Raw genomic sequence first — 26475 nt, 5'->3', positions numbered from 1 at the left:
TGTGTTTCATTTTATTTTTTTCTTTCAGAATTAGATGTATATGTTGTTTATGGTTAAGTACAAATTACTAGTAGTTTTGAAATTTTATGACAGGAAAAAATGGCAAATCGCCAAAAGGAGACAACTAGAAAGCTTAAATTCTTATCGGCATCATATGGCCCGAAAGACTTGAAAGTTTAATATCGTTATATAAATCAAGTATTTATCGACTATTTTTTCATGAAAGACTTGAAAGTATAATATTTTTATTTAATAGTTTAGTAATACTATATAGGAAACTTCTGTGTAGTAGTCATCAATGGGTAACGAGAACAATTTCATCCTTTTTCATACAATGAGGTCAATGTTTGATTTTTGTGGTCAAAACCACGTATTCCAACGTCTTGCACTTGGTTCAGTTTGATTTACCTCTCACGTATTTGGCCTGAGAATTTCTGGCGTATGTCGGTGATGCAGCGTACGTGGAGGACAAACAGAGAGAATATAATAGGGTTGAGAAAAACCTCGAATATCTTTATTAATGATCAAAAAACTGCCTCACAAAAAACATCCATGTAATCTTTAAATAGGTAAACCCTAACCTATAGAATGTAAATAAATTGCAAAGTCCTAAAACTTTAAAAATATGACAAACCAGTCCAAAAGTGATAAAACGCGACTTTAACCCACTTAACGACCCTTCCTGGCCAAACTTTGACGCTTCCGCTGAAACTTCTGATGTGCCAACTTCTGCATAAAATTCTCCTCGAACTGAACCGCATTAGTCGGTCAAAATTTCAGGGTTTAGGGTTTAGGGTGAGCACATTACAATTCGACAAAAATAATCAAAATACAATTATAATTCATTTTATAACAAAAGCAAATATAAGCTTTTATGTTAAAAAAAATATATAACATTAAAATATAGACGTCATCTAAAAATTATATAAAAACCAGAATAAACTTCAGAAAACCGGTTGAGCAAGAAAAAAAACCATTTGACATGTTGGTTCAACACATATACATGTGACTTCATAAAACCGGGCTAAAAACTAACTGGCCCTAACACGTTTTAAAAACATTGCTTACGTTAATGTAAGCTTTGATGTAACTAATTTCATTAACACGTCCTATGACTCATGGAGCGTTAAAGTCTACTATGGTTCACCATACATAGTTGAGTTTGAAAATCTGGCGATTGAGGGTAAACCATTGATGCAACTTTTATAACACTGCAGCGGTCATAGACGATATAACATTCACATGAACCTTTTCATTTGCAAAGTCTTTATCTCCTTTAGACGTTTTCTCCTAGTGTACTTCGTCCTTGTCCTGTATTAACAAAATCACATTTTCAATATATATTGAGAGTAGAGCACTTCCAACCATGATAAATATGTCTAAAATAGATATTTAAAAAATAATAATATAGCATGATATATACATTTTGGCAAATGATATATCTTCTTAATAAATAGCCTAATAAAAAAATAATATAGTATGATATATAATGTTCATAATTATAGATATAGATCTAGGACCAGTTTAACCCATATTTATATGGCCGTCTCCTTGATTTTTTCTCTTTAGGTATATCAAACTGTAAGACGTTTACTTACTAAGATTCGAACCTATGTCCTTTTGACACTACCTTAAGGAGTCGGCCACGCTACCTTACTATTAGAGCATCTCCAATGGTATCAAGTTATTAAAGACTTTTTTTCAATGTTCCAGTGTTCCACTATTAATATATGATGTTAAATTAAGTGTGCTAGTTAAGGTTATAACAAGTATTTTATTAAAAGAAATCTAAAAGTTAGTGTGAGTATATAGAAAAAAAATTTTGATCAAATAGCTTGAGAAACATCAAACTTTTAAAGAAAAAAACTATCATCTCCATTGGTAAATGACTAATAAGCTATACAAAAAAAAATTCTTTCTAAAAAAGGTTTTCATCAAACTATAATCAAACCCCATTAGAAATGCGCTTAGGTTACCTTAAATATGGTTATGCTAGATGCCATTAGAGATTAACTAAGAAAGCTTGGGAAAAAGAACAAACCTTGAGAAACATTTTAATTGAAGCATAGAATATAGTTTCTACTTTTTTAGCATCTAGAACTGAATTAAATGCATTTTTATCCCATAGTATACCTATCACTGGAACTATAGCAACGTTATCCTGCCATTACATTGAAATAAGATACAGTTATTAACATTGTATAGAAAATGGGCCGTGTTTGGGGCTCCAGGCGGGACCAATTTTTGGGGCCATTTCGAATGACTAGGAACGTAATTTGGGATTTGGTTCAACATGGTCGATCAAACAAGCTTTTAAGACTAAATGATTTAAATAACTGTTTATTCTAAATGTTTATACTTTTAGTTTGCAAATCTACATCCATGGCTGGAAAAAAAAAAGTAAAAATATCCAATTGAGAAGCTCGGTAGTCGTTTCATAGATGATTATCAGCGAGTAGTTTGGAATTTGAAAAGTCAATAGAAAGGTTTGTGTTCATAAGTCATAACTGATGATTTGTATAAGCCCAAGCCCAAATACTTAAAAATTTTAAAGCATGTAAGTGATCCAAGTAATAACAAGCCCAAAAGTAAAATTTAATAATTATTCACAAGCTCAAAATTAGAGGCCTTATGAAAGTGGGGGCCCTAGGCAACCGGCTCGCCCATTAGCCTTATTGGGCTGACCCTGGAAATGGGTTATAAACTAATGAAGTAGTTACAATTTTGTTATTTACCTCAGATATAGAGGGTTGAAGAACGGTTATGACATCCACAAGTGCAGGATCTAAACCAATTTCCTCTTCAGCTTCCTTTAACGCGATTTGAATATCGTCCATACCCTCTTCATGCCTTCTACCTCCCGGCAAAGTCACTTCTCCTACAACCGAAAATGTAACATTTTCATTCAAACATTTTACTAAAAAGCTTAGGTTCTAATTGTCTAGAACTTAACGAAGTTAGTAAAAAATATTTAATCCATATTTTGATTTCATAAACAAAAATAATTGTATTGACTTAATTTACGAAATATATTTATTCATTCAGTCACTTTATCACTCAATACTGTTATCAAAACAAAAGGGCCCTTACTAAAGTACACAACATTTTTTACCAGAGAAAGATGACAATTTTGATAACCGTTTGATTAGAATAACGTAAATATCATCTTCTTCCTCGAATAGACATCAAAACTGCAGGTTTGTTAAATCGTGCCAAAATTTCAGATTGGTTTGATTTATTCAACCGACGAAACCTTTGAGAGAAGTTTATGTTATTAATTTAGTGTAATTGAGGGATATGATTATGATACTTTGGGTTTGGAGGTACGGAGTGTACGCCCATTGAGTGAATAACATCCCGGACCTTGAAAGCATTGCAATAACTGATGGTTGCTGTTAATTTTATAATAACTGATTGACAATCTTTGCTCACATAATAGTAACGTTTTTTTCATGAGATTTACAAGAATGACAACTTTAGAAAATTGAATTGCATGAAACATGGAAAAGTGAAATGTGCAGTAACTTTGAAAATGAATAACAATATAGGCTAGCTATTGTGGGTTAGTTTTTCACTTCATCAATTCACATGCCATATTCATGCTTTCATTTTCAGTTCTTTATTTTCACATACAAAAGTCTTGTTTCATTATATTATGTGATCTAATTTAAACATGTGGATTTTCCAACTTCTTATAAATATATATCCATGTAGAGATGCATGAGTACACAGAGAACACATTTTGAGTTCATAGTTATTGCAACTTTTGGGTGTCTCTGTCTTGAGAATTATACGTGAGGAAATAGGTACAAAACACGAAATACTTTTTAGCGAACGGGTTCTAGATTTCTGCCAAAATCTTGAACATTACTTTTTGTATTATCCCAAAACAAAATTCGTGTAACCCAGGCAGATAGGGTCGAATTGTTGTTTTCGGAAAGTGATATCACGATACAAAGAGATATCCGGTTATTGATTTCTTCCCTTGTAACTTGAAATTCCCCAAAAGTTTAGTAGCTTATGTGATCTTGTTTGGAAACCGGAAGCCATGATACCTTTGAGACAATACAATTTTGTGTTTGTGTTTCTTTTTTCGTTTCAAGTTTATGTGTCAACATTATGGTGTATTAATATTTAATAGTGACAAGTATATAGTATTAAATTAGATTTAACAAGCCAACAAAGAATCAAAAAGAAGTAACCATATAGACCCGGAGTCTTTTAAAGTCACGTTTAAAATGGTTATAATAATACAGTAATAATATAAAAAAAATCAGATATTATTGGTAGGCATTTGAACATGTATTAGATAGTCAAAAGTGAATTAGTTATAGATAATTTTGTCGTCGAACGTGGTGTATTATTACTTTGGATAAGATCATTTTGCGTTGCGTATATTAAATAGAAAACTACTTTTTGACCGTCATTACCAAATATACGTACATATATAACATAATTATTGTATTATATAACACTTGAGGCATATTTGGTAACGTAGAATTAAAAATTAGTAGTGTATATGCGCGTATCACATGGTGTATATAAGGTATATTATTACTTAGAAAAAGATCAATTTGCCTTGTGTATATTATGTTAAATCAGATTTTATGCAGTTAGAGTTACATGTTTTACCGTAAATGGTTTTGAATAAAATGACATTATCGGTTTACACACTCCTCGGAAGTGAGTTATAGTTAACGTATAATTTTCTTGATTTAAACTTAGATATCTTATAGTTGTATCATAAGAAAGCATACCAGTGATGTATATATAATACGGTTTTAAAATTTTGATGTACTTAATATTCTCCGTTAATACAATTTATTACATCTGAACCTTCTTCCTGGCTTGGCAACCCTCTCACAGCCTGCATTGCATAGTCAACATGTGAGCCTCTGATCCTTCCATGTTTGACAACAATGGAAACAAGTTTTACTTCTTCACCACTTGGCAACAACATTGTAACCATGTTTGTAAATCCAAATATGTATACTTACATCAAAGATAGCCGCAACGTTTAAACAAAATGTGTGTACAACCACTACTACTAGCTACTGTATCCAAACCCAGTATAAGTGGGGTATGGGGATTGAGATGAGAGTACTAAGGTAGAGAGACTGTTCCGGAGAGTAAATAATGAACATGTGTGGTATGTATCCCTATATATCTCAAGAATGAAGGACTACTAGTGTCATTTTGAAGTTTAAAGGATAAAACGTGATTTTTTGGTAAAACCACAAGGACGATTTTTGAAATTAACTCTTGTTTATACGAAATGTGTATAACAAAAAGTTTCATTCAAAATAAGTACAATAGATTATTATTCTTTGAATACATTTCCTCTCATAATATAACTCATCCCAAAATACACTCATTTCCTATATCATACGTTATACATTGGATCTACATATGTGAATACACGTTGATCGATATAGAATTCTGTGACTATGACAGTTTGATTCTATCAACATCAGAATTTGCTGTAGTTTCGGTTCCAGAATTTAGGCATTTTCAACTGGAAGTCTGGCGGCCTTTGATAAACTAGGGATGCAGCTGTTATCAAGATCCCCGCAGTTAGAGCCCATATTATGTATTCTTTGTTATTTGTTACATGATCAAAATAGTGAAGCAAGTACTTGTCTCCTTGAAATTCCCTCTCCTCTTGTCGTCTGTTTCTGTCCTGTATCAGCAATGTCCCATTTTAGTACTTTAAATTGTAAAGGCGTCGGCTGGTCCAAAACACGGGTTGCATCGACTAGACCCCGTCCCCCCTCCTTTTCCCTTCCCTCTTTTGAATATGTGTTTTGAAGTAAAATCACTTTTACTTTTCGTACGGCTAAAATGCTTGAAGCGAACTTCATCTATAGTTGACATGTCATATGCTCATGAAATCGTTGACATGTCATATGCTCATGAAATCTGCCAATGGGGTTGGTGGCCTATTGGTAAGGTCTTTGACCTTGGGGTCTTCAACCAGGGTTCGAGTCTCACTTCAACATTTATAGGGGTGGAGTTAGAGTATTGGAGAGGTTTTTCAAGAGTTATGGGTTCCATCCCAGTCATTCTTGTAATTTAGAAGTAGGGGTACAATAGTTTGCCTTTAAAAAAAAATGCTCACGACATCTAAAGCATCATAGATTTTAAAGTTAACAAGTTGTTCAGGAAACTCTAAGTTTTGAAAGTATGATTTGGCCAAAATTCAACCTGTTGGACCCATTTGGAATTATTAGTGACAAAATATGATGCGAATCTGGTCAAAATTGCCACCTCTAATCAAATGTGATTCCATAAACAGCAGCAAACGAAGTTTGGGGAAGATGAGAAAACAAACCTTGAGAAACATTTCGAAAGGAGCATAGAATATCGAGTCTACTTCTTCAGCATTTGGAGATGGGCTGAATGCTTCCTTATTCCATAGTATGCCAATCACTGGAACGACAGTAACGTTCCTCTGTCATGACGATCACATAGTTAAACAATGGCTCAAACAGGTCGTAATTCCCTGAAGTACTATATATTTAATGCTTAAAAACACCTACATCATTACAGAAAGTTATATTACTAATGAACATTAGTAATAACTCTTTTGAACATATTTTACCCACATTGATAGTGCATACAACTCTAATGAGTTTGATGGAGTGCCATATCAACATATCATTTTCTTATACAACTTAGATCTAATTCTTTGTAATACATACAACTTCAAAAAGTTTAATTGGTGGGTAACCATCTATCTTTTATTGTATACTAAGATCAACCTACAATAGTACAAGTTAAGGCTCTTGTATATGCAGAGAGCGTTTAACTGTACCGCATCTTGTTTGAGTCCATGGATAGTACAATAACACATAATAAGATCTCTTTACATCAATACCTAATTTGTATGTATATTGATAGGCTTCCTAATAAAACTGAATTACAATTATCATCAAAAATAGGGGAAATGAGGAGGAACCCTAACCCCTGTATCACATTGGATACCCATTGACCCACCCCATATGGGCTTATGATGCCGGTGAAATAGTTTCACCTAATTCCCACATGATCTGGGCACCCCTAAGGATCAAACTCACATCTCTCAACTTCACTTGTGGGCCTAGACTTCATTGGTATTGGGTACCACTCAATTTATGATGGATTAGTGGCATTATAATAATCATCATTGGTTTCACACATCTATTAGATTCAAGGCAAATGCTAAATTCACTGCCATTAGCCTAGAGTCCATATTATAACACAATTAATTTCACCTTGGTTACAAATGGTTCAAGAACTGTAACAACATCCACAAGTTCAGGATCCAACCCAATTTCCTCTTTTGCTTCCCGCAACGCGGTTTGAATATCGTCTTTATCGTCCTCATCCATTCTACCTCCTGGCAATGACACTTCTCCTACAACACAAAAACAAAACAAAACACATTCATTTCAGACCCGCATTTTTTTTTGTCTTTTTAAATCAAAACTGTTAAAAGTGCATTGACTTTCTTTACCAGAATAAGACGACAGTTTCGACGATCGTTTAGTTAGAATGACATAAACATCATCTTGTTCCTGAAATAAACAAATCAGAACTGCAGCTCTGTCGGTTTTTTTGAACAACTCAGATTGGTTTGATGATGAGTCAGCATTTGAAACTTGATTAAATCTTTGAGACAAGTCTAGTAGAAGTTTATTTGGTCTTGTTGTTGTTGAGATATCCATGATCAAGATTCAAAGGAAAATACTAAAGATGATTTTATGTTTATTTGTAATTGATTGGTTGCAAGTATCTGTCAATAATAACAATAATGTCAAAAAAATGGCATAATAGAAACGTGATCTTTAAAATCTTGTGATAGAAGTATTCCAACTACAATTGTTTTAGGTATTCCATCAGAAGTCAAATGAAAGTCAACGTTCACTTCAAGTTTAACTTCATACATTTTGTAACTAGAAATTTTTTTTAACATTAAGTCGGTATGCGACATAAGGAAAACCTCACCGTATAATGGTGAAGCTTTGTACGTACCCTAGACAACGAGATGTTGACCATGAACCATTACAAGTATTCGGATGAAAAAACTCCAAGACTTATCATCCCCAAGGATCGAACTCAAGACCTTAGGTAAAACCTGACATGCCTCTAACCAGTTGGACTAGTTATCATTGGCTTGTAACTAGAAATTACTATATCATATCATAATGTGGAAAAACGAGTGAATGGTTTACCATTTTCAATCATTTTTCTGATCACGTTTTGGTTTCAAACTTGAGACTTTTTCTTGTAAAAAATACTGTAATAATTATGCGTATACATGATTCATACTAACAAAAATAAATACATTTCCAATTGATATGTATTAAGTTAATACTTTCATCATTTAGGAAGTATATTGAGTTAGTAAATACGTATTAGCATATGCGATGAGATACAAATTAGCAGAACTTTATATGTAAATCGGGATAGGGTTTATACGTAGAAGCTCAGCTGTTAAGTATCCTTTATAGATGAGATTTACTTTTTCTAATTTAATATCATTTATCAATACGAACAGAATAACAACTTTATTGTTTAACCGGTTTCTCAGTTTAGGTTCTATACATAAAAAGTAGTGACCAAAACAACTTGTTTATCTACCATAGCCACTTTTAATTTCGCTAAACATATACATATGGTACTCCATGAATCTCTCATTGTCATGCAAAATTTTAAAAATTTGTGATGAATAGCGATAAATAAGTCTACAAATATATCAGTTGAACACGTCAATCGTATAGTATCGATAACTTGACAATCTGTCCGAGTGTAACTAGACTCCTTTCTGTTAACTCTTCACATTGGCGTATCTGTCACCCATATTGATTGAATTATCAATTCCGTACTCTTACCATCAACTAGTTTAATGTATTGCAAAAATTTGGACATTGTGAGGGGAAAAAAAAAGGCACCAAATTTGTTTCGTAAAGTATATCATGTGCTTGTATAGTAGATCATTGAGTTTGTGTTGTTAGGTTCTTTTCATTCCATCCTTGTGAAAGTATTCAATAAAGTTTCAGTTTTAATTAAAGACAAGATATGTAGCCGCACAACAATTTTGTATTGTGTATTTTTTCCAAAAGATTTATTTTTCGACAGCCTGAACAGATAGCAAACCCTGGTCATTGTAAGACATAAACCAAGCTCACAGTGACCCAAGCATTTGGTTGGCCAACCGTCTTCACCACAGAACTTTTTGCACACCTCCCTCCACGGCGCTGGTAGGATTGAAACTTGAAACTAGTAACCAAGATACTTTCAGAGTATCATATTTCCTTGTAATTCAGTTTACTAGATACGACAACCATAAGATGAAATGTCCAGTTTTAGACGTTTGTGATGAACTGATGATTTGGACATTTCAAACAATACCATTGCCCTAAAAGTTATGTTTAAGGATAAAAATATTGTCCATTTAGCATCTCCTTTCTCCAAGGGATTCCTAGTCCCCAAAATTATGCAATATGGCACGGGGTTGCAAAAAAACCAGATGTTTTATTGATTTCGTGTACAATGGTAACATACTGGCACTAAGCTAATCATTTATGGAATCCAAATTGTTCACACTAGCAAATAAAAATCGGTATCAGATGGGGGAGAAACTTGTAAAAATCTCATATACCAACTTAATGTTCTAATTATTGAGAAGTTTGTGAATCATTGATCCTTTGATGCGGAGGATACCTGAGTTAAGTCACTCTTGCTTTTACCTCTCTTCATTTTAGCTTTGAACTGAGACTTTAGTACAAGTGTCTGCACTGTGTTTGAGAAATTCCCGACAGCCATGATTATCAGAAGGATTCCACAAGTAACAACCTGCCAGAGACAAAAACTTATTCGACTTCAGCAAGATCACAAAATGAAAACCTGGAAGTCTGAAACATAACAAAACTAATAGCTTGTACTAAAGGTGGCAAAATGGGTGGATTAGGTATAAAATCAAAATAAGTCAGAGTCATATAATGAAATATTCATGTGTAGATTAGAATGCCCAGGGGGCCAACCCGCTAATACTTGCTGTCCAATGTTTTAGAAAATTTTGAAAGTAATTAATGTTAATATTATGATTTATTAATGCATCCTGTGACATACGATATAAGCATATGATTACACATTAGGTTGGTTTTAATCCATTTGAACTGTTCAACTTGTTTTCAATAGTAGCCAACTTTTAATACTTACTACCCATAAGACCCGCTCTTTCCACATAAATGGGATAAAATTGCCATCAACAATGTGTACAGGTATTGTGAAGTATCTTACCTGCCATTCAGAAACAACACCAACCACTGCAATTTTTAGCAATAGCACACCCACGTATGCTTCAAAGGCCTGTAATGAGAAAATAACCGGTAGGTGTATAAGTATTCAAATATGTATCACCTTGAAAATACCTTAAATACTTCTTAACTTCAACTTAGTGCTACATCCAATCCTTGTAAACAAAATAACAGTAAATAAAAAGATAAATTCTACAAAATCAGGTAGTTGATTTATTTGCCCAACGAATATAATTATAAACATGTAGTCATGTGCAGATATATTATATATTTATCCTAAGAAAGAAATGGGAATTTGGATCTAAAAACAACGACACTACTTGAATTTGGTGCATGATGATTGCCAAAAATTTGCCTTACTTAAAATGTCCTATGCTACAAATTAAGAAGTCACATCATGGCTACATGTGCCATCACTTGAGGGATAAAACAGTGAAGATCCTGAGGAGGGATCTTCATGTTACTTCAAAATTTCCGATGGATCTTCATATTCAATCATAAGACGGTGAAGATCCTTCTAATACATGGTTTTATAGATTAAAGGTACTTCTTCACAGGTATCAACTATCAAGTAGTTACTCGCCTCTAATATAAAAACGGGTCAAAAATGTGTGATGGGGTCAGACATGCAACTTTAAGGACCCAAGGCTAAGATGAAATCACAAGTGTAGGCACACGTTGTAAATTTTTAACTGAAAGTCTACCATATAACCTTCTAAACTATTTAATTCGAATATCTAGATTGTAATAATTGTAATACTATTGATATATAATCATAATTACTGCAATAACTAATTTACAATAAATTTACATATGGAAAAAACTAAATGTGTGCGGGTCAGCCCAACCCATACATCTTGCCACATTTGATGCAGACTAATAATACTAGATGGATGCTTAAATGTATCGGAATTGACTCACACCAGTTTGCATACCAGATCATCATTTTATCAGCATTACAATACAGTTATTACTAGATTTTAAACTAGAGATTGTCTTTTCACTGCTTATGAATGAAGGTAATAGATGCTTCCTTACTCCCAGCATGACAACAAAATCAAAAGATAGCTGCCAGTAAAATGTAAATATATAAGAAAGTAAATCACCTGCAAGAACAACAGTATGGGCAATAACAACCATAATTGACCCTTTACTCCAGCAGTTTCACCCCACACAACATCCATTCTTCTTGCCTGTAATCAAAACAGACGGTTGATAAATTTTCGATGATATAGAAATAAGGATCCTAAAATTGATATAACTCACTCAACTATTTTAGGTACTTTCTATTAACATCATGTCAGTATGATCAATATGTTATAATCATTATTATCACCTTTCCCAGGGCAATGCGTGTATATAATCTTTGCCTTTGATATCTGTTCTGTAGAAGCATTGCTATACCTTGCATGATTGCCCATCTCAAAAACAATTGTATACCTTTCTGCGAATAGGTTGAATACACATGAAAATTTTGGATCCCAGACCTCAAAACGAATCAGAAAAAAACAATCTTCTAACCTGCTTCTGGGCACAGTCAGGTTGCCTTTCTATCTCCCAGGTAAGGCTGATGAGCGCCATACCCATGGCACAATAGTGATGGTATATCCACCTACAACATCACAAGCCTTAAGACATCACTCTTTCCCAAATCAATCATACATGCATAAAGGATGAAAAGGCTTCAATAGAATATGCAGCGTTAAAGCATACAACCATAGAGACCATATGTTGAGGTGGCAAGATTAGTGGGTATGGCAGATTGGTATCCGGATGAAATGGGACATTTCAATTACAGGGCATAACAGGTCTGACTAGACTAGGCTAGGCTGACCCGCAAACAATTTCTTGTCCATTATATAACTTTTTAATGTGTTAAATATGATTACAAAAACAATATAGTTACAATAATGTCCTCTTAAATCTTTGGAAAAACAAATAATGTAGGATGTTATAAACATTAAAAAGAGACTTTGAACAACTTTCAAACCCAAATCTACTCATTCATAGATTATTGAATCAAAATTGCCACCTCAAACTTTATAAAATATGTGGGACATGTTCCCAAACTAAAAGATTAATATAACATGAAGGAAATGGAAATCACATAGAATTACCATGGACGTATATCACTTCCATTAACTCTCAAGATATTTTCTCTTAAAGCTAACCCTGTATAAAGAAAGAGTAACCATGCCTGAAAAGGGCACGCTCATTATGCTCTTACAACAAGCTTAACTACTGGCATGTGTTATAAAAAAACAATATTACAGGTACAAGAAAAAGATTCATACCTGGTAAATCTGGACAGGTAAAGCAGGGAAACATCCACCCCAGATTTGTGACCTTAGAACCAGTAGCAATGACGGGAAAAACAGAAACAGATATGCAGTTCTATCCTGTCCATTTTCCATAGAAAATACCATAAGGAAAAAAAGAAAAAAGAAAAAAAGCATCCTGACGTACTAACTGAAATCAAAACACCAAGAACCGCTTACCCTAAAACTATAGTACTCCTCCTTCACTTTCAATTGAATATCCTTTCTGTTAGCACGTACATTTATTGGACCAAGAAACATCCTCAAAAATCTTCCTGTAACCGAATAACACTCGATCAACAATCTCCAGTTAAAAGGTAACATTTCTATTAACACATCTGTAGTCAAACCTAGTAGAGTAGTAGTCTACATCCTCTATATGTATGCTAACCAGGGTAAAATCCCATTTACCCAATAACTAATATTATCATCTTCAAATCTTATCTAAATGTCACGGAAAAAATATGATCTATCAAGATAAACTAATACTCTGACTTTGGAGGAAAATTTAACTGAATTACATTGGGCATAAACATCACAATTAATCATGTACCAAGCATCGATAATCTGGATCAAATACCTTTTTGTAGTTATAAACATTTGGGTAAAATGTAACCAACTTTACACGAAACACTAACATATGTATCCTATTCTAAAGTTTGCTTTTGTATATGTCAAACTGTCAATTCACTGCTACTTTTTATGTAACCAGTAACATGTCCATTAGGTAACCAGTATTTTCAGCTGACATGGCAGCCACTTAAGTGGCCACATCATCCGCCATTTCACTGGTCCATAAGTCATAAATGGTCAACTGGTGAAAACTTAAAGTTTGGGATATACAAAAGCAAGATTTCACGTAAGCTAGATACAATTGTGTTTCCTATAGAGTCAAAAACATTAATAAACAATGAATTCTGAGGGGCTGTTTAGGTGCAGAAACATACGACACTTTCCCATTTAAGTTTTCAAGGAAACACCAACAAACATACAACATGTTCAAATTCAAACTTTATGGAAAAGTTTTCATAGAGAAGACAATACCCACCTTTCAACTTTAGAGCAAAATTTTTGAAAACTGACTTTTTTTAGTTTTCATGTTCTTTTCTTTCCAAGAAACAGAAAACTCCTGTTTACCAAACCAATAAAAGAAGAAAATGAACAAACTTTCTATACTAGTTTAAAAACAGTAGTATTTTGTTAACCGTAACCCGTAACATTGTGTATCACACACATAATATTATTGTACATTACAAAATAACCGCCCTAAAGATTAATCATGTATGATATTTTTACTCATGTCTTAACCATCTTTCATTCTGTTAAATATATTATATAGGCAACAAAAAGGTACTTTTATAACCATAGGCCTCTTATTCTCAACAAGGCTATACATAAGATTCACCGCCCTATTACAAGCAATAAAAGTGGGTATTTCGCTAAACATACCCCCTTAAGGGTTATGGATACATTGTACATAAAATAACCGCCGAACAATAAGATGTGGGTATTTTGCTAAACATAACCCCCCATAAGGATTATGAGTACTTTGTACATAAAAATAACCTCCCCTAAATACAAGTAATAAAAGGAGGGTAGTTCTTTAAACATACCCCCATATGGGTTTTGAGTACCCCTAATACAAGTTATAAAAGGTGAGTACTTTGCTAAACATATCCCCTAAGGGTTATGGGTACCTTATACATAAAAATAACCGTCTCCTAATACAGGTAATAAAAGGTAAGTACTTTGCTAAACACATCACCCTTTAAGGGTTTTGGGTATGTTATACATAAAAATAACTTGTTCTTAATAAAAGGTGAGGACTTTGCTAAACACACACCCCTTTAAGGGTTTTGGGTACCTTATACATAAATATAACCAAGTTATACAAGGTGAGTACTTTGTTAGACGCACCCCCCTTTAAGGGTTATGGGTACCTTATACATAAAAATAATTGTCTCCCAATATATACAAGCAATAAAAGGTGAGCACTTTTGCTAAACACACCCCCCTTTAAGGGTTTTGGGTACGTTATACATAAAAATAACCGTCTCCTAAAAACAATTATAAACGAATAACAAAATCCGAAAAGGGGGAACAAACTAACCATGTGATTTGCAGGGAAGGAAAGTGGCAGCATCTCCTTCAGTCAAAGTATAAGTAGCTCTACTCAACTCTTCACTTAAATGATCTGCATGTTTAGAATCTAATGTCCCTTTTTTAACAGAATTTGATAGGAAAGATTTCAGCATTTTTATATTGGAATCAAGTGCGATTGCTTTTTGTCTTAACGAAGCATCTTCTTCTGAATTCTTTGATATCAAATTCGATGCTGTTTCTTGTAACTCTTTGATTTCCTCCACAACTTTACTTACTTCTTCACATAGGTTTTTGTTATTGTCACCGTAGGATGTTGTTGTTGTCGTGGTCGGTTCTTTCATATTTGACAGATCGGTTTTGTTATTTATATATAATATATGTATATGTGTAATTGTATATGTATTTATTGGTGTGATAAATAATGGGGTGGGCGGTTTCCGGTGAGGGAACGGAGGTCAGGTGGCGGAGGATTTAATGGCGAATTTGGGTGGTGGTGGTTGTTGTGGAGGAGGTTATTTTAGTTTTATTGTGTATCACCTGACTGCACGTGCCATCTCTCACCTCAGCTTCTTTTTCTACAAGTTTCCTCCTATTATTATATAATAATTTTAATAAGTACAATTTATAATTACGTATAAGTGTATAACAATAAATAAAATTTAAAATATTGAAGAATTGATTTTTGTGTTAGGTTGGTAGGGGTAAGCAAAAACCGAACCAAAACCGAAAAAATCATGAAAACCGAAAAAACTGAACCAAAAAAAACCGAAAACCGAAAAAACCGAAAACCGAAAAAACCAAAAACCAATGGTTTTGGTTTTCTAAAAACCGAAAGTTGTGGTTCGGTTTTGGTTTCTAATGAAAAACCGAACCATAAAAACCGAACCGAACCAAAACTATATATTTTTACTCTATTTTATATTTATATCATTTTATTATTAATTTTTGATAAATATGTTATTATATTTGCATTTTTAGGTGTATATAATAATATCATTTATAGGTTTTAAGTGAAAATATATGACAAAAATAATTTATTTTAATAATTGTATAATTAAACAACGCCTAAACGATATAAATAGTTATATATAAAATTTGTTTAAAGTTTGTACAACTTACTTTTATGGATTTGTTGTCATTGTTGTAGTGTTATATATTGTTACTAATATTGTTTTGAAAACTTGTTGAAATTAGTTAAGGTGTAATTATAGGGTATAAACTTATAAATTTTTGAAGCTCAATTTGACCCAAACCACAAGTGGGTAAAAACCGACTAAAACCGAACCGAAATAGACACAAACCGAAAAAACCGAAACCGAAAAACCCGAAACCCAATGGTTTTAGTTTTCAAAAACCGAATTATAACGGTTTGGTTTCATTTTTAGTCTAAAACCGAACCAAACTGAACCGTACTCACCCTAGTTGGTGGGTATAATTTGGGTTGAGAATTGAGATCAAATGATTTCAACCATTTTAAAATCAATAGTCAAGATTTAAAAATGATAATCGAATATTGGTCATTAATATTAACTAATGGTTAATAATATTTCAACTTTACCCCTTAAGTTACTTCTAACTTGAAAGGATTTCTACCCGTATAATTTTCAAATAAGGATTTTGATGTTGATTTTCACTTTAGAAATAAAGTTAGATAGTAACTTTTTTATTCAAGTATTTTAGAAAACTTTTATTGTATAATTTTAGTTAGAGATCGTGGGTTGTGGAACTGAAATTCTGTTAAACCCGTTTAAATGGTATTGGTTGCGAAAACACATTGAAACGTGGTATCGATTTTAGTTTCGTATGAACCAATGTCGGTACAATTATGTATATTTTTAGTATTTTTTTAATGAAAAACTACCAAAATTAAATATGAGTATCAGTCTCATATGAAACTTGTTATCATTTTCTGATATTGGGGATAAAAATAATAAGGGAAAAGAATCAAAACTTAAGAAATTATGTTTTATCTTTAATATCACTTAATCGAATTTGAAAACTTGGAATCAAACCTCAAGCGTATCAAGTTATACATATTTAGAACCCATGAAGTAAGGTAAGTATAAAAATTTATTCCCAATCTCACACAATTCCCATGTTCAAAGTAAAACATCGTTTTTGGAATTACTACTAGAATGGTTAGTTTGAAGGTAAGTATAAATTGTTTCATGCAAATTGATCAGGTAAGTATAAATTGTTTCATGCAAATTGATCAAACATGAGAAGTCATGTTTGGACAACGAATACGTATTTATACTATTTACATTTGATATTTTTGGTTTTCTTAGATCCGAGAACATTGAATTACTTTACAGAATCCAACTGTTCATGCACAGTAACATTATGATGTCAAGTTTTGTGAGTTTATTTTTAAATGTCTTGGATTTGCGATGAAAAAATGTTAGCGGCACGACTTATTGCCCATTTGTCTTTTATTTCTTTGTAAAGTATTGTTCGAAAATGAAATGAAATGAAAAAAAATCATATAAAAGAATATTTAAAAAAAATAAATAAAAAATCGTAGCGTTGAAATCAATATTGAATTTTGACAAATATAAACTGATACTACGAGAGTACGATTCTATAATTGCCAAAAAAGCATTAGTTGCAAATGATGAAAGTAACTTTGGACATCATAAACATACAAAAAAGGCATTAGTTACCTCTAAAAAAATAACAAAACAAAACAAAAAAGTATTAGTTGAGCCGGTGCCCGGTGGCAACGACTTTGAAATGCCTTGCTTTAACTGGCATTCATATTTAACATCCAAATCTTACATGTGCCACAAAAGTCAAAAAATAAAGAAGAAATCTTCTGATAGGTTCATAATAGAATGATATATAATTGCATCACAATTTGTTAACTTAGACCATAAGACGACTTATCGTAATTCTCCCGATCTCGTCAGGACCGTTTACAAAGCAGCACAAATATATAATATCTAATCGACTCCATAAAAAGTCCATTACCATCAATATTTGAATTTCCTCCACACATCAATGCATCTTGAAGAAGATGACAACTACGGGACTTCAGGTCATCATCTTGAAGCTCATTCGATCTTTTAGGAAACAAAAACCAACAATCTTTTCATAATGTTGGCATTGTTCAAATTTTCTTTCAAAAGAAGCAAGTGTTTATTCAACAATAGATATGAAATTGTTAAACTTTAAAATCCTCTTTTACTCTTTAGGTGAAAACAGAACTTTTTCGTCACTTGAAATCTCACCAAAATGTTATGTCCTACTAATAATACGCCTTTAGGGGAATACATGATGAAGATGAACATTATCTATTTCAATGGCAATTTGTTTAGCTCCATTAGATAACCCCACTTTTTTATATTCCTTGAAGAAATTAGATTAACTTGTTCACTTAATAAATAACAACATCAAGAACCATATCTTTTGCTTGGAACCTTTTGCTCACAACATTCACCATTTTATATATGTATTTGTATTTCGAACATAATGACAATTGATACCAAAAATCTAAAAAACCAAGTGCATTCGTTGCTACGGATTAAGCATCACTTTGAATTTTAGCATCATTATCTGTTTCACGAATTTCAAGCGAAGCATTTTTTACAACTGCAAGTTGAAATCTACTGGGCTTAACGCTGTCAACATGTCTTTCCCAACTAGTGGCAGATAATGACACTTACGAGTCAATCCTTTAACATAAGTGTTGGAGTGTGATCATTTTATTATAAATCGCATGTACGGGAATAGTTTAAATCTATGGGATCACACGAAATGACACGGTAACTCTAAACTACTAATTGATATATTAAAGTAATATATTAATTAGTTTTGATCACGAAATGATTAATTAAACATAATTAAAGGGTTAATTGTATTTAATTAATTAAAGAGAAGGATTAAAAATGTGAAAATTGGACCCTGAAATTGGACCCTAATAACTAAAGGGGGGCCGGTTCAAACGTAAGCTTTTGATTCACATCAAATGCATTACCCATTTAAAGTTAAGTCAATGCCACCCACTTGCTAAGAACACTTGTCAGTGTTTTTCGCTCCTACGTGAGACCGTAGGCGAATTGTATCTATTCAAGGTAGATTACCACTCGTTATGAGATAGCGGTGGACTATCTACATGTTCTTAATTGGGCGACTTAAAACGAGTTAAGAGGTGAGACCTTAACCCGTGGCATAAGATGGGACAAAACATGTTTACAAAACACTTAATACCCCTTTATAGTGTTGTTGTAAGTCCCATAACACTAGGAGTTGCATGAATGCAAATATCGATTCTCGATTACCTTTTGAATACCGTCATTTCTAGCAGATCAACTGATGAAATGATTGTATGTCAAGTTGGATCCTAGCCTTAGTGAAAGTAATTTGTTAGATGAATTTAACAAGGGTAATTAAGGATTATTATCGAAAATACCGATAATTGAACTTTTGTCTGTTTTGTAGATGGCAACAACCAATACTACTCAAAACATACATCAATCGGCGTTTAGGTCGATGCTGGAAAGGGAAAAACTTTCTGGACCAAACTTCAATGATTGGTATCGTCAGCTCAGGATTGTCTTATGAGCTGAAAGGAAATACCAAGTCCTTGAAGAGCAGAGACCCGTTACTCCCGGTGCCAATGCTACTACTCAAGAATTGGCGGATTATGCTGCTGCATATGATAGACATAATGAAGTTGCTTGTCTGATGTTGGGAAGCATGAATGCTGACCTTCAAAAGCAATTTTAGCATTCATTTCCATGTGATATGCTCACTGAACTCAAGTCTTTGTTCGAGAAGCAAGTTGGAGTGGAGTTGTTCGATCTCATTGATCAACTTCATGACTTGCGACACGAGCAGGGAACACCGGTCAGTGCTCATATCCTTAAGATGAAAGGATGTTTTGAGCAATTGGAAAGGTTGAATTATGCTTATGCACAGCCGGTTCAAATTGGCATGATTCTCAAGTCTTTATCTAAGGATTTTGAAGAATTTATGCGCAATTATACGATGCATAGCATGAATAAGACCATTACTGAACTTCATGTCATGGCTAATGAGTATGAAAAGAAGCTTCCAGAGAAATCTGCTACACCCCAAGTTCTCATGATCAAGGGTGGAAAGGTCCAAAAAGGTAAACAACCGAAGGGAAAGGGCAAGGCTGGAGGTAAAGGAAAGCAAGTTGCTGCTCCTAAACCTAAGAAGACCCCTCCGGCGAAAAAGGAACACCCCGCTAAGAACCTACCTTGCTATCATTGCAATGAAGTGGGCCATTGGAAGCGGAACTGTTCAAAGTATCTTGCTGAGTTGAAGAAGAAGCAAGCTGGTTCGGCCAGTACTTCAGGTATCTTCACTATTAAATTATATTCATTTTCTAAGCAAAATTCATGGGTTTACGACACTGGGTGTGGTGCTCATATCTTTAATTCTTTACATGGGCTTAGAAGGAGAAAGAAACTGAAGCCGGGATCTTTAAAACTGTTCGTGGGAAATGGCCTACCAGCAGCTGTAGAAGAAATCGGAGATTATCATTTGGTTTTACCTAGTGGTTTAATAATTGTTTTGAACGATTGTCATTATGCACCTTCTATTACTAGAGGTGTTATTTCAGTTTCCTTGTTGAAAAACAACGGATTCGTTAATGTCTTTAATGATATTGGTATTTCAGTTTCTCGAAATAATGTTCATTATTTTGATGCTATTGTTTGTGATAGTATTTATGAATTTGATATGCGTAGTTGTGATTCAAAGGATAATTCAATGTATAATGTTAGCAAACGAGTCAAGCCCAATTCGGACTCGACTTATCTTTGGCATCGTCGACTTGCTCATATTGGCAAGAAACGCATTGAAAGACTTCAAATGGACGGTGTCTTGCAAACAAATGATGAATCATTTGAAAAATGTGTATCTTGTGTTTCTGGCAAAATGACAAGGAAACCTTTTCAAAATAAACCGGAAAGGGCTAAAGAGCTACTTGGACTAATACATTCGGATGTATGTGGCCCATTTAGACATGTGTCAAGGAGAGGTGCTAGCTATTCGTCGCTTTTACGGATGATTTTAGTCGTTATGGTTATGTTTACTTGATTAAACATAAACATGAAGTCTTTGAAAGATTCAAGGAATTTAAAAGTGAAGTGGAGAATCAACTCAGTAAAACCATCAAGATCCTTCGTTCGGATCGAGGTGGTGAATACTTAAGTCAAGAGTTTAAAGATTATCTTAAAGCTTGTAGAATAGTTCAACAACTTACTCCTCCATATACTCCTCAACATAATGGTGTTTCGGAGAGGAGGAATCGAACCTTGTTGGAAATGGTTCGATCGATGATGAATCATACGACTCTTCCTTTTTCGTTTTGGGATTATGCCCTTGAGACTGTTGTTCGCATTCTCAATATGGTTCCAACCAAGAAGGTTGACAAGACACCGCATGAATTGTGGCATGGAAGTGTTCCTAATTGTCTTACTTAAAGGTCTAGGGATGTGTGGCACTCGTGAAACGAGACACGCCTGAAAAACTTGAATCTAGATCTGTTAAGTGCATCTTTGTAGGATACCCAAAGGAAACAATGGGTTACTACTTCTACTTTTCTACGGAAAACACTGTCAAGGTTCATCGATATGCTGAGTTTTTTGAACAGAAAGTTATTTCTCAAGAAGACAATGAAAGGATTGTTGAACTTGATGAGCATCAAGAAGATGTGTCAACCTCTGAAAATACTAGCAATCTTCAACTTGGGGGGGGGGGGAATGTTCAAAGAGATGAATCTCTAGATGAACTACAAGTTGAAGATGAAGCGATTCCACTTCGTAGGTCCTCATAGATTAAATCTTATGATTGAGTCTGAAGAACACGAAGTAGGAGATTTGAATGAACCTCCTAATTTCAATGCTGCATTATCAGATCCGGAATCTGACAAGTGGCTTGAAGCTGCGAATGTGGAAATGAAATCCATGAAAGATAATCAAGTCTGGAGCTTGGTTGATCTTCCACCAAATGGTAGAACCGTTGGGTGTAAATGGATCTTCAAAAAGAAGACCGACATAGATGGAAATGTACACACCTATAAAGCTCGTCTTGTGGCGAAAGGTTATACTCAACTTTTTGGAGTTGATTATGAGGAAACCTTTTCTCCGGTTGCGGACATTAGAGCTATTAGGATCATCTTAGCCATAGCAGTGTACTATGACTTTGAGATATGGCAAATGGATGTCAAAACCGCTTTCTTGAATGGTTTTCTAAACGAGGAAGTCTATATGGTACAACCAGAAGGTTTTGTCGATCCTAAATATCCCAACAAAGTGTGCAAACTTCAAATGTCCATTTATGGATTGAAGCAAGCATCAAGGAGTTGGAATAAAAGGTTTGATGAGGAGATCAAAAAGTTTGATTTTATTCAGAATCCTGATGAGCCATGTGTATATCGTAAAGCTATTGGGAGTAATGTTACTTTCCTTGTCTTGTATGTCGATGACATATTGATAATAGGAAATCACATTCCAATGTTGAAAGACGTTAAATCTTATCTTGGAAAGTGTTTCGCTATGAAAGACTTGGGTGAAGCAGCATTTATTCTTGGATTCAAGATCTATAGAGATAGAAGTAAACGGTTGATTGGATTAAGTCAAAGTGCTTATATAGATAAAATCTTGAAGAGATTCAAGATGAAAAATTCTAAGCGCGGGAATTTGCCTATGCAAGAAGGACTTAATTTATCCAGCAAGAACAGTGCTTCTACACCTGAAGAGGTGGAGCGTATGAAAAGAGTCCCTTATGCTTCGGCAATGGGTTCTATCATGTATGCGGTAAGATGCACTAGACCTAATGTTGTGTTCGCGCAAAATATAGTAAGCCGCTATCAGCAAAATCCCGGAGAGGATCATTGGACTGCTGTAAAGAACATTCTTAAGTACATGCGTGCTACTAAAGAAATGTTTTTGGTGTATGGAGGAAATCCCGATGTTGAGCTTAAAGTCACTGGATATTGTGATGTTGGATTTCAGACTGATAAGGATGATACCAAATCTCAGTCAGGGTATGTCTTCATTTTAAATGGAGGTGTTGTAGATTGGAAGAGCAAGAAGCAATCTACCGTTGCTATGTCTGCTACAAAGTCTGAGTATATAGCTGTTTCGGATGCAGCCATGGAAGCTGTCTGGATCAGAAAGTTTATTTCTGGGCTTGATGTGATGCCATCAAATAACACACCTATGGATTTGTACTGTGACAATTCTGGAGCAATTGTCATTGCCAATGAACCTGGGGTTCAAAAGGGTGCCAGACATTACCAAAGGAGATATCACTACGTCCATGAGCAAATCGAATCACGTGAAATCAATTTACTCAAAGTTCATACAGATTATAATTTGGCGGATCCTTTTACAAAGGCATTGTCAAAGGGAAAACTCAACAAGCATGTAGAAGGCTTAGGTCTTAGATATTGCTAAGTTATATCATGTAAATCTGTTATTGGTATTTGGATAATGGGATGTTAAACAATTGTTATTTTTAATAAATGAATTTTTATACGTGGTATAAGTGGTTTCATTTTTATAATAATTGTGTCCTATATTTGCATGTTTAAATCCATGAATATCAGTTGAATATTCTAAACGTCTATTGTTGATTAATTATATGGGAATATAATTAAAGTAAGACAATTGTGAGAGATTGGTGAAAATATTGAAGGGGATATTTTGAAGATAGTGGATTGTAGCAAACTCACATGATATTCAAAAGGTGAATATTAGACTTACCCCACAGAACGAATTATCATTTTATGGATCCGCGTCATTAAATGAAATTCGTGAAATGGTTACTTTATTTATCCTCTGACTTGAGATACAAGTGAGTTATGCATGTGTGGATTGCATTTCTTGATATAGTTCCTAACTGTCCTGAACAAGGCAGTAATAAAGGGCTATTTTCAGAAATGTTGAGAAACGACATGGCCAGACACTTGTAGTCAATACAGGATTTGTTCCTTCAATTTGCAACTGAAGTATGATACCATTTGACGCCCTCATTAATTAATTAAAGATGTTTGTGTGGCCACACCCAAATGAACTCAAGAAGTTGTCTTGACTAATTTGGTAATCTTAATTAATTGTAAAAATGAGAAACATAATCGTTTAGTTATGAAATGACATTGATCCATATTCATAATTAACAAGGGTATCTGAACAAAGGATATTAAAGACTAAATCATTTCAACTTGGCAATTTAAGAATCTATTCTTAAATATTTCTGGGAACATTAGAGTGTTGTTAGAAACATGCTCAAGTGGGAGCTGTTGGAGTGTGATCATTTTATTATAAATCGCATGTCCGGGAATAGTTTAAGCCTACGGGGTCACACGAAATGACACGGTAACTCTAAACTACTAATTGGTATATTAAAGTAATATATTAATTAGTTTTGATCACGAAATGATTAATTAAACATAATTAAAGGGTTAATTGTATTTAATTAATTAAAGAGGAGGATTAAAAATGTGAAAATTAGAAAATGAAGTTGGACCCTAAAAACTAAAGGGGGGGCCAGTTTGGGTTAAGGCTCTCTAAGCCTTAATCTAGCTTATTTTCCAAGCAAACTTTAACCTAATTATACCCTATAAATAGAGGGTTAAGTTAAAGGTTTTTTCACACACATTTACAAAGAAAATTCTCTCCTCTTCCTCCCTCTTTTCTTATTTTCGGCCGACCCCTCTTCCAAAAGGGTTTTTGGTTTTAAGTTTAAGGATATTCAAGCAAAGGGTTGTTTGTTCGTGATCGTAGTACTAGCATACGGTTTAAGGGGTGTCTAGTGTGCGAACGTGAAGATGTTTTGCTTTAAACCCTAATCGATAATAATCTTATCATTATTATTCTTTTATTGGAGCTTTGCATAAGGTACACATCTCGATTCTATTCTTTGTTAATTAATTTGATTGCATATATGTTTCGATTTCTTCCATTACGCTTACTCATGATTATGTATGTTTATGTGTTAATATTCTAACAATAAGTACACCTTTAATTCAAGAAAAATAGGTTAGCCCTCTTGATGAAACAAGCAAACAATTAGTTATTTATTTATGCTATTAATTTTTTTTATCTCCCTAAAATAATAAAGTTTACTACGTATTTAATGTGGGCTTAAAACCTACTAGGCTATTATGTATTGATCTAGAGACTGTTAATTTAACATTTTTGGGCCCCTCAAACATTTGGGCCCTTAACTTATGGCTCTTTTTGCCCTGCCCCAAAACCTCCCCTCGAATATTTATACAAGGGTTTTGTCTAAAGGCGGGTCATATATTTCATAATTCATATTCAGGTCAAGCCCTTCAAGTAATCCCACTAAAGTGCATAAAATTTGCATCCAAACTCGAGTCATTTAAAAAACTTGACTTCTACAAACTTCAGATTTTCTTAATATATATTTTTTAAATTTTATTGAGAGTGGTTCAAAATGAATATGCAATCTTTTATGAATCCAATCGACCATAGAGATTCAAGAAACAACGCCAAATCGTACTCTTCTTTGGAAAAAATTTGATTCACGACAATTGTATGTTTAGTGCACCCTATCGGTGATTCGGTGGGCACAATATGATAAGCATATTTTGGGTTTGAATTGCAAATGCCGAACACTCTTTAACAGTTTTACACTTTTACCAACTTTTTTTTTTTTTTTTTTACCCCTTTAGCTCTAATGAATTTCAATTTTATTCCTAATGTTTATTTAGTTTATTTTTTCTGCATTTTACTTCATTTAATTTTAGAAAAAATTTCACATATGTCACTATTAAACATCTAAATATCATATTTATCCAATTAAATTTTGAAATATCAAAAATGTCATTGTTAAAATTTACAAATATCATAATTACCCAAATAATTAAATTTAATCAATATAAAAGATTAAAATCCTTAAAACTAAGTAAGTAAGTAACTGCTCAGTGCCGCCTTCCGCGGGTTTTGAGCCCTAATATCTCGACGGTGTATGGGGGAGGTTAAGATGTAGGCAGACCTTACCTCTACCTAAGTAGAGAGGCTGCTTTCAGTTTCTACCTAAATGGTAGAAAAGGCTCTCCAACCTTTGCATGGGATGAGGATCGAACCCATGACCTCTATCTCCAAAGGCAATGGTGTTTACCACTGATTCAACTATGCTGCTTTATTAAAATCCTTAAAACTATTAAATGATATTTGCAAATTACAATTATGCCCTCTTTTATTTAATCCCCAACTTTCATAGTAACAATATATCAAACTGCCGTTTCAAAAGAAGATGTTCTATTTTCTGACATATTTATGAGAAGACCATATGTGATCTCATATACGCTGAAGGAGCAGAACCAAAAAGGATGATCTCACAAATGCAAAATAAAAAAAAAAAAACACATACTAGCTGTCATGATTATAGTATTGAGAACATGTTCAAACTTGATATATATCTAACAACAAGCCTATTGTCCTCAAAACTAAACCCCTAAATAGCGACTTCTGGAGTTCCATGGAACATAGGAGTCGATACTATCTTTAACTGGGCTTAAGCAGGGGTACCCATTTGTTAACCATTGTTTGTAAAACTAACTATAATGTACAATATAGCAACATAATATTACACAACAACTTATTGAAACTCATTATTCCAGTAAACCGATAGAATGTGTTAAAGAAAACAAAACAACTTATTTAAAATCATTACGTTATGTAATCAGTGATTGTTTTATCATATAGATACCTGATGTAATTGGGGATTATATAAAAGTGGGCATAATT

At 33.6% G+C, this 26475-nt stretch overlaps 2 protein-coding genes and 1 pseudogene across 2 annotated transcripts; all 3 read right to left on the bottom strand.

Annotated features, from left to right (window-relative positions):
* Positions 1-1290: 1290 nt before the first annotated feature.
* Positions 1291-4969, bottom strand: LOC122597130 (annotated as a pseudogene).
* A 323-nt stretch (positions 4970-5292) lies between these two features.
* Positions 5293-7769, bottom strand: LOC122596023 (nudix hydrolase 15, mitochondrial-like). Its single transcript, XM_043768520.1, has 4 exons — positions 7496-7769; positions 7254-7396; positions 6332-6451; positions 5293-5680 (listed from the first exon to the last, which is right to left on the bottom strand). Exons 1-4 carry the CDS (start codon positions 7704-7706, stop codon positions 5471-5473), a joined length of 684 nt encoding a protein of 227 aa, XP_043624455.1. The 5' UTR covers positions 7707-7769; the 3' UTR covers positions 5293-5470.
* Positions 7770-9496: 1727 nt separating this feature from the next.
* On the bottom strand, positions 9497-15269 carry LOC122595742 (transmembrane protein 120 homolog). Its single transcript, XM_043768171.1, has 9 exons — positions 14730-15269; positions 12800-12894; positions 12596-12700; positions 12419-12498; positions 11823-11913; positions 11638-11745; positions 11408-11494; positions 10285-10353; positions 9497-9837 (listed from the first exon to the last, which is right to left on the bottom strand). Exons 1-9 carry the CDS (start codon positions 15061-15063, stop codon positions 9679-9681), a joined length of 1128 nt encoding a protein of 375 aa, XP_043624106.1. The 5' UTR covers positions 15064-15269; the 3' UTR covers positions 9497-9678.
* Between the last annotated feature and the right edge of the window lie 11206 nt (positions 15270-26475).

The sequence above is a fragment of the Erigeron canadensis genome, chromosome 4, assembly GCF_010389155.1.
Source record: "Erigeron canadensis isolate Cc75 chromosome 4, C_canadensis_v1, whole genome shotgun sequence".
NCBI lineage: Eukaryota > Viridiplantae > Streptophyta > Magnoliopsida > Asterales > Asteraceae > Erigeron > Erigeron canadensis.
Note: the sequence above shows the minus strand (reverse complement) of the source record. Positions and strands in the feature narration are given on the sequence as shown.

Bases quoted from the DNA above. Each gene is read 5' to 3' on its own strand.
- LOC122596023 (XM_043768520.1), bottom strand. From the start codon at position 7,706: ATGGATATCTCAACAACAACAAGACCAAATAAACTTCTACTAGACTTG. The intron at 7,397-7,495 runs GTAAAGAAAGTC...TTTGTGTTGTAG, and splicing joins GAAACTGTCGTCTTATTCTG to GAGAAGTGTCATTGCCAGGA. The intron at 5,681-6,331 runs GTTTGTTTTCTC...TTGCTGATACAG, and splicing joins CTTTCGAAATGTTTCTCAAG to GACAGAAACAGACGACAAGA.
- LOC122595742 (XM_043768171.1), bottom strand. From the start codon at position 15,063: ATGAAAGAACCGACCACGACAACAACAACATCCTACGGTGACAATAAC. The intron at 12,895-14,729 runs GTTAGTTTGTTC...ATTCGGTTACAG, and splicing joins CCTTCCCTGCAAATCACATG to GAAGATTTTTGAGGATGTTT. The intron at 11,746-11,822 runs GTTAGAAGATTG...ACCTATTCGCAG, and splicing joins CTGACTGTGCCCAGAAGCAG to AAAGGTATACAATTGTTTTT.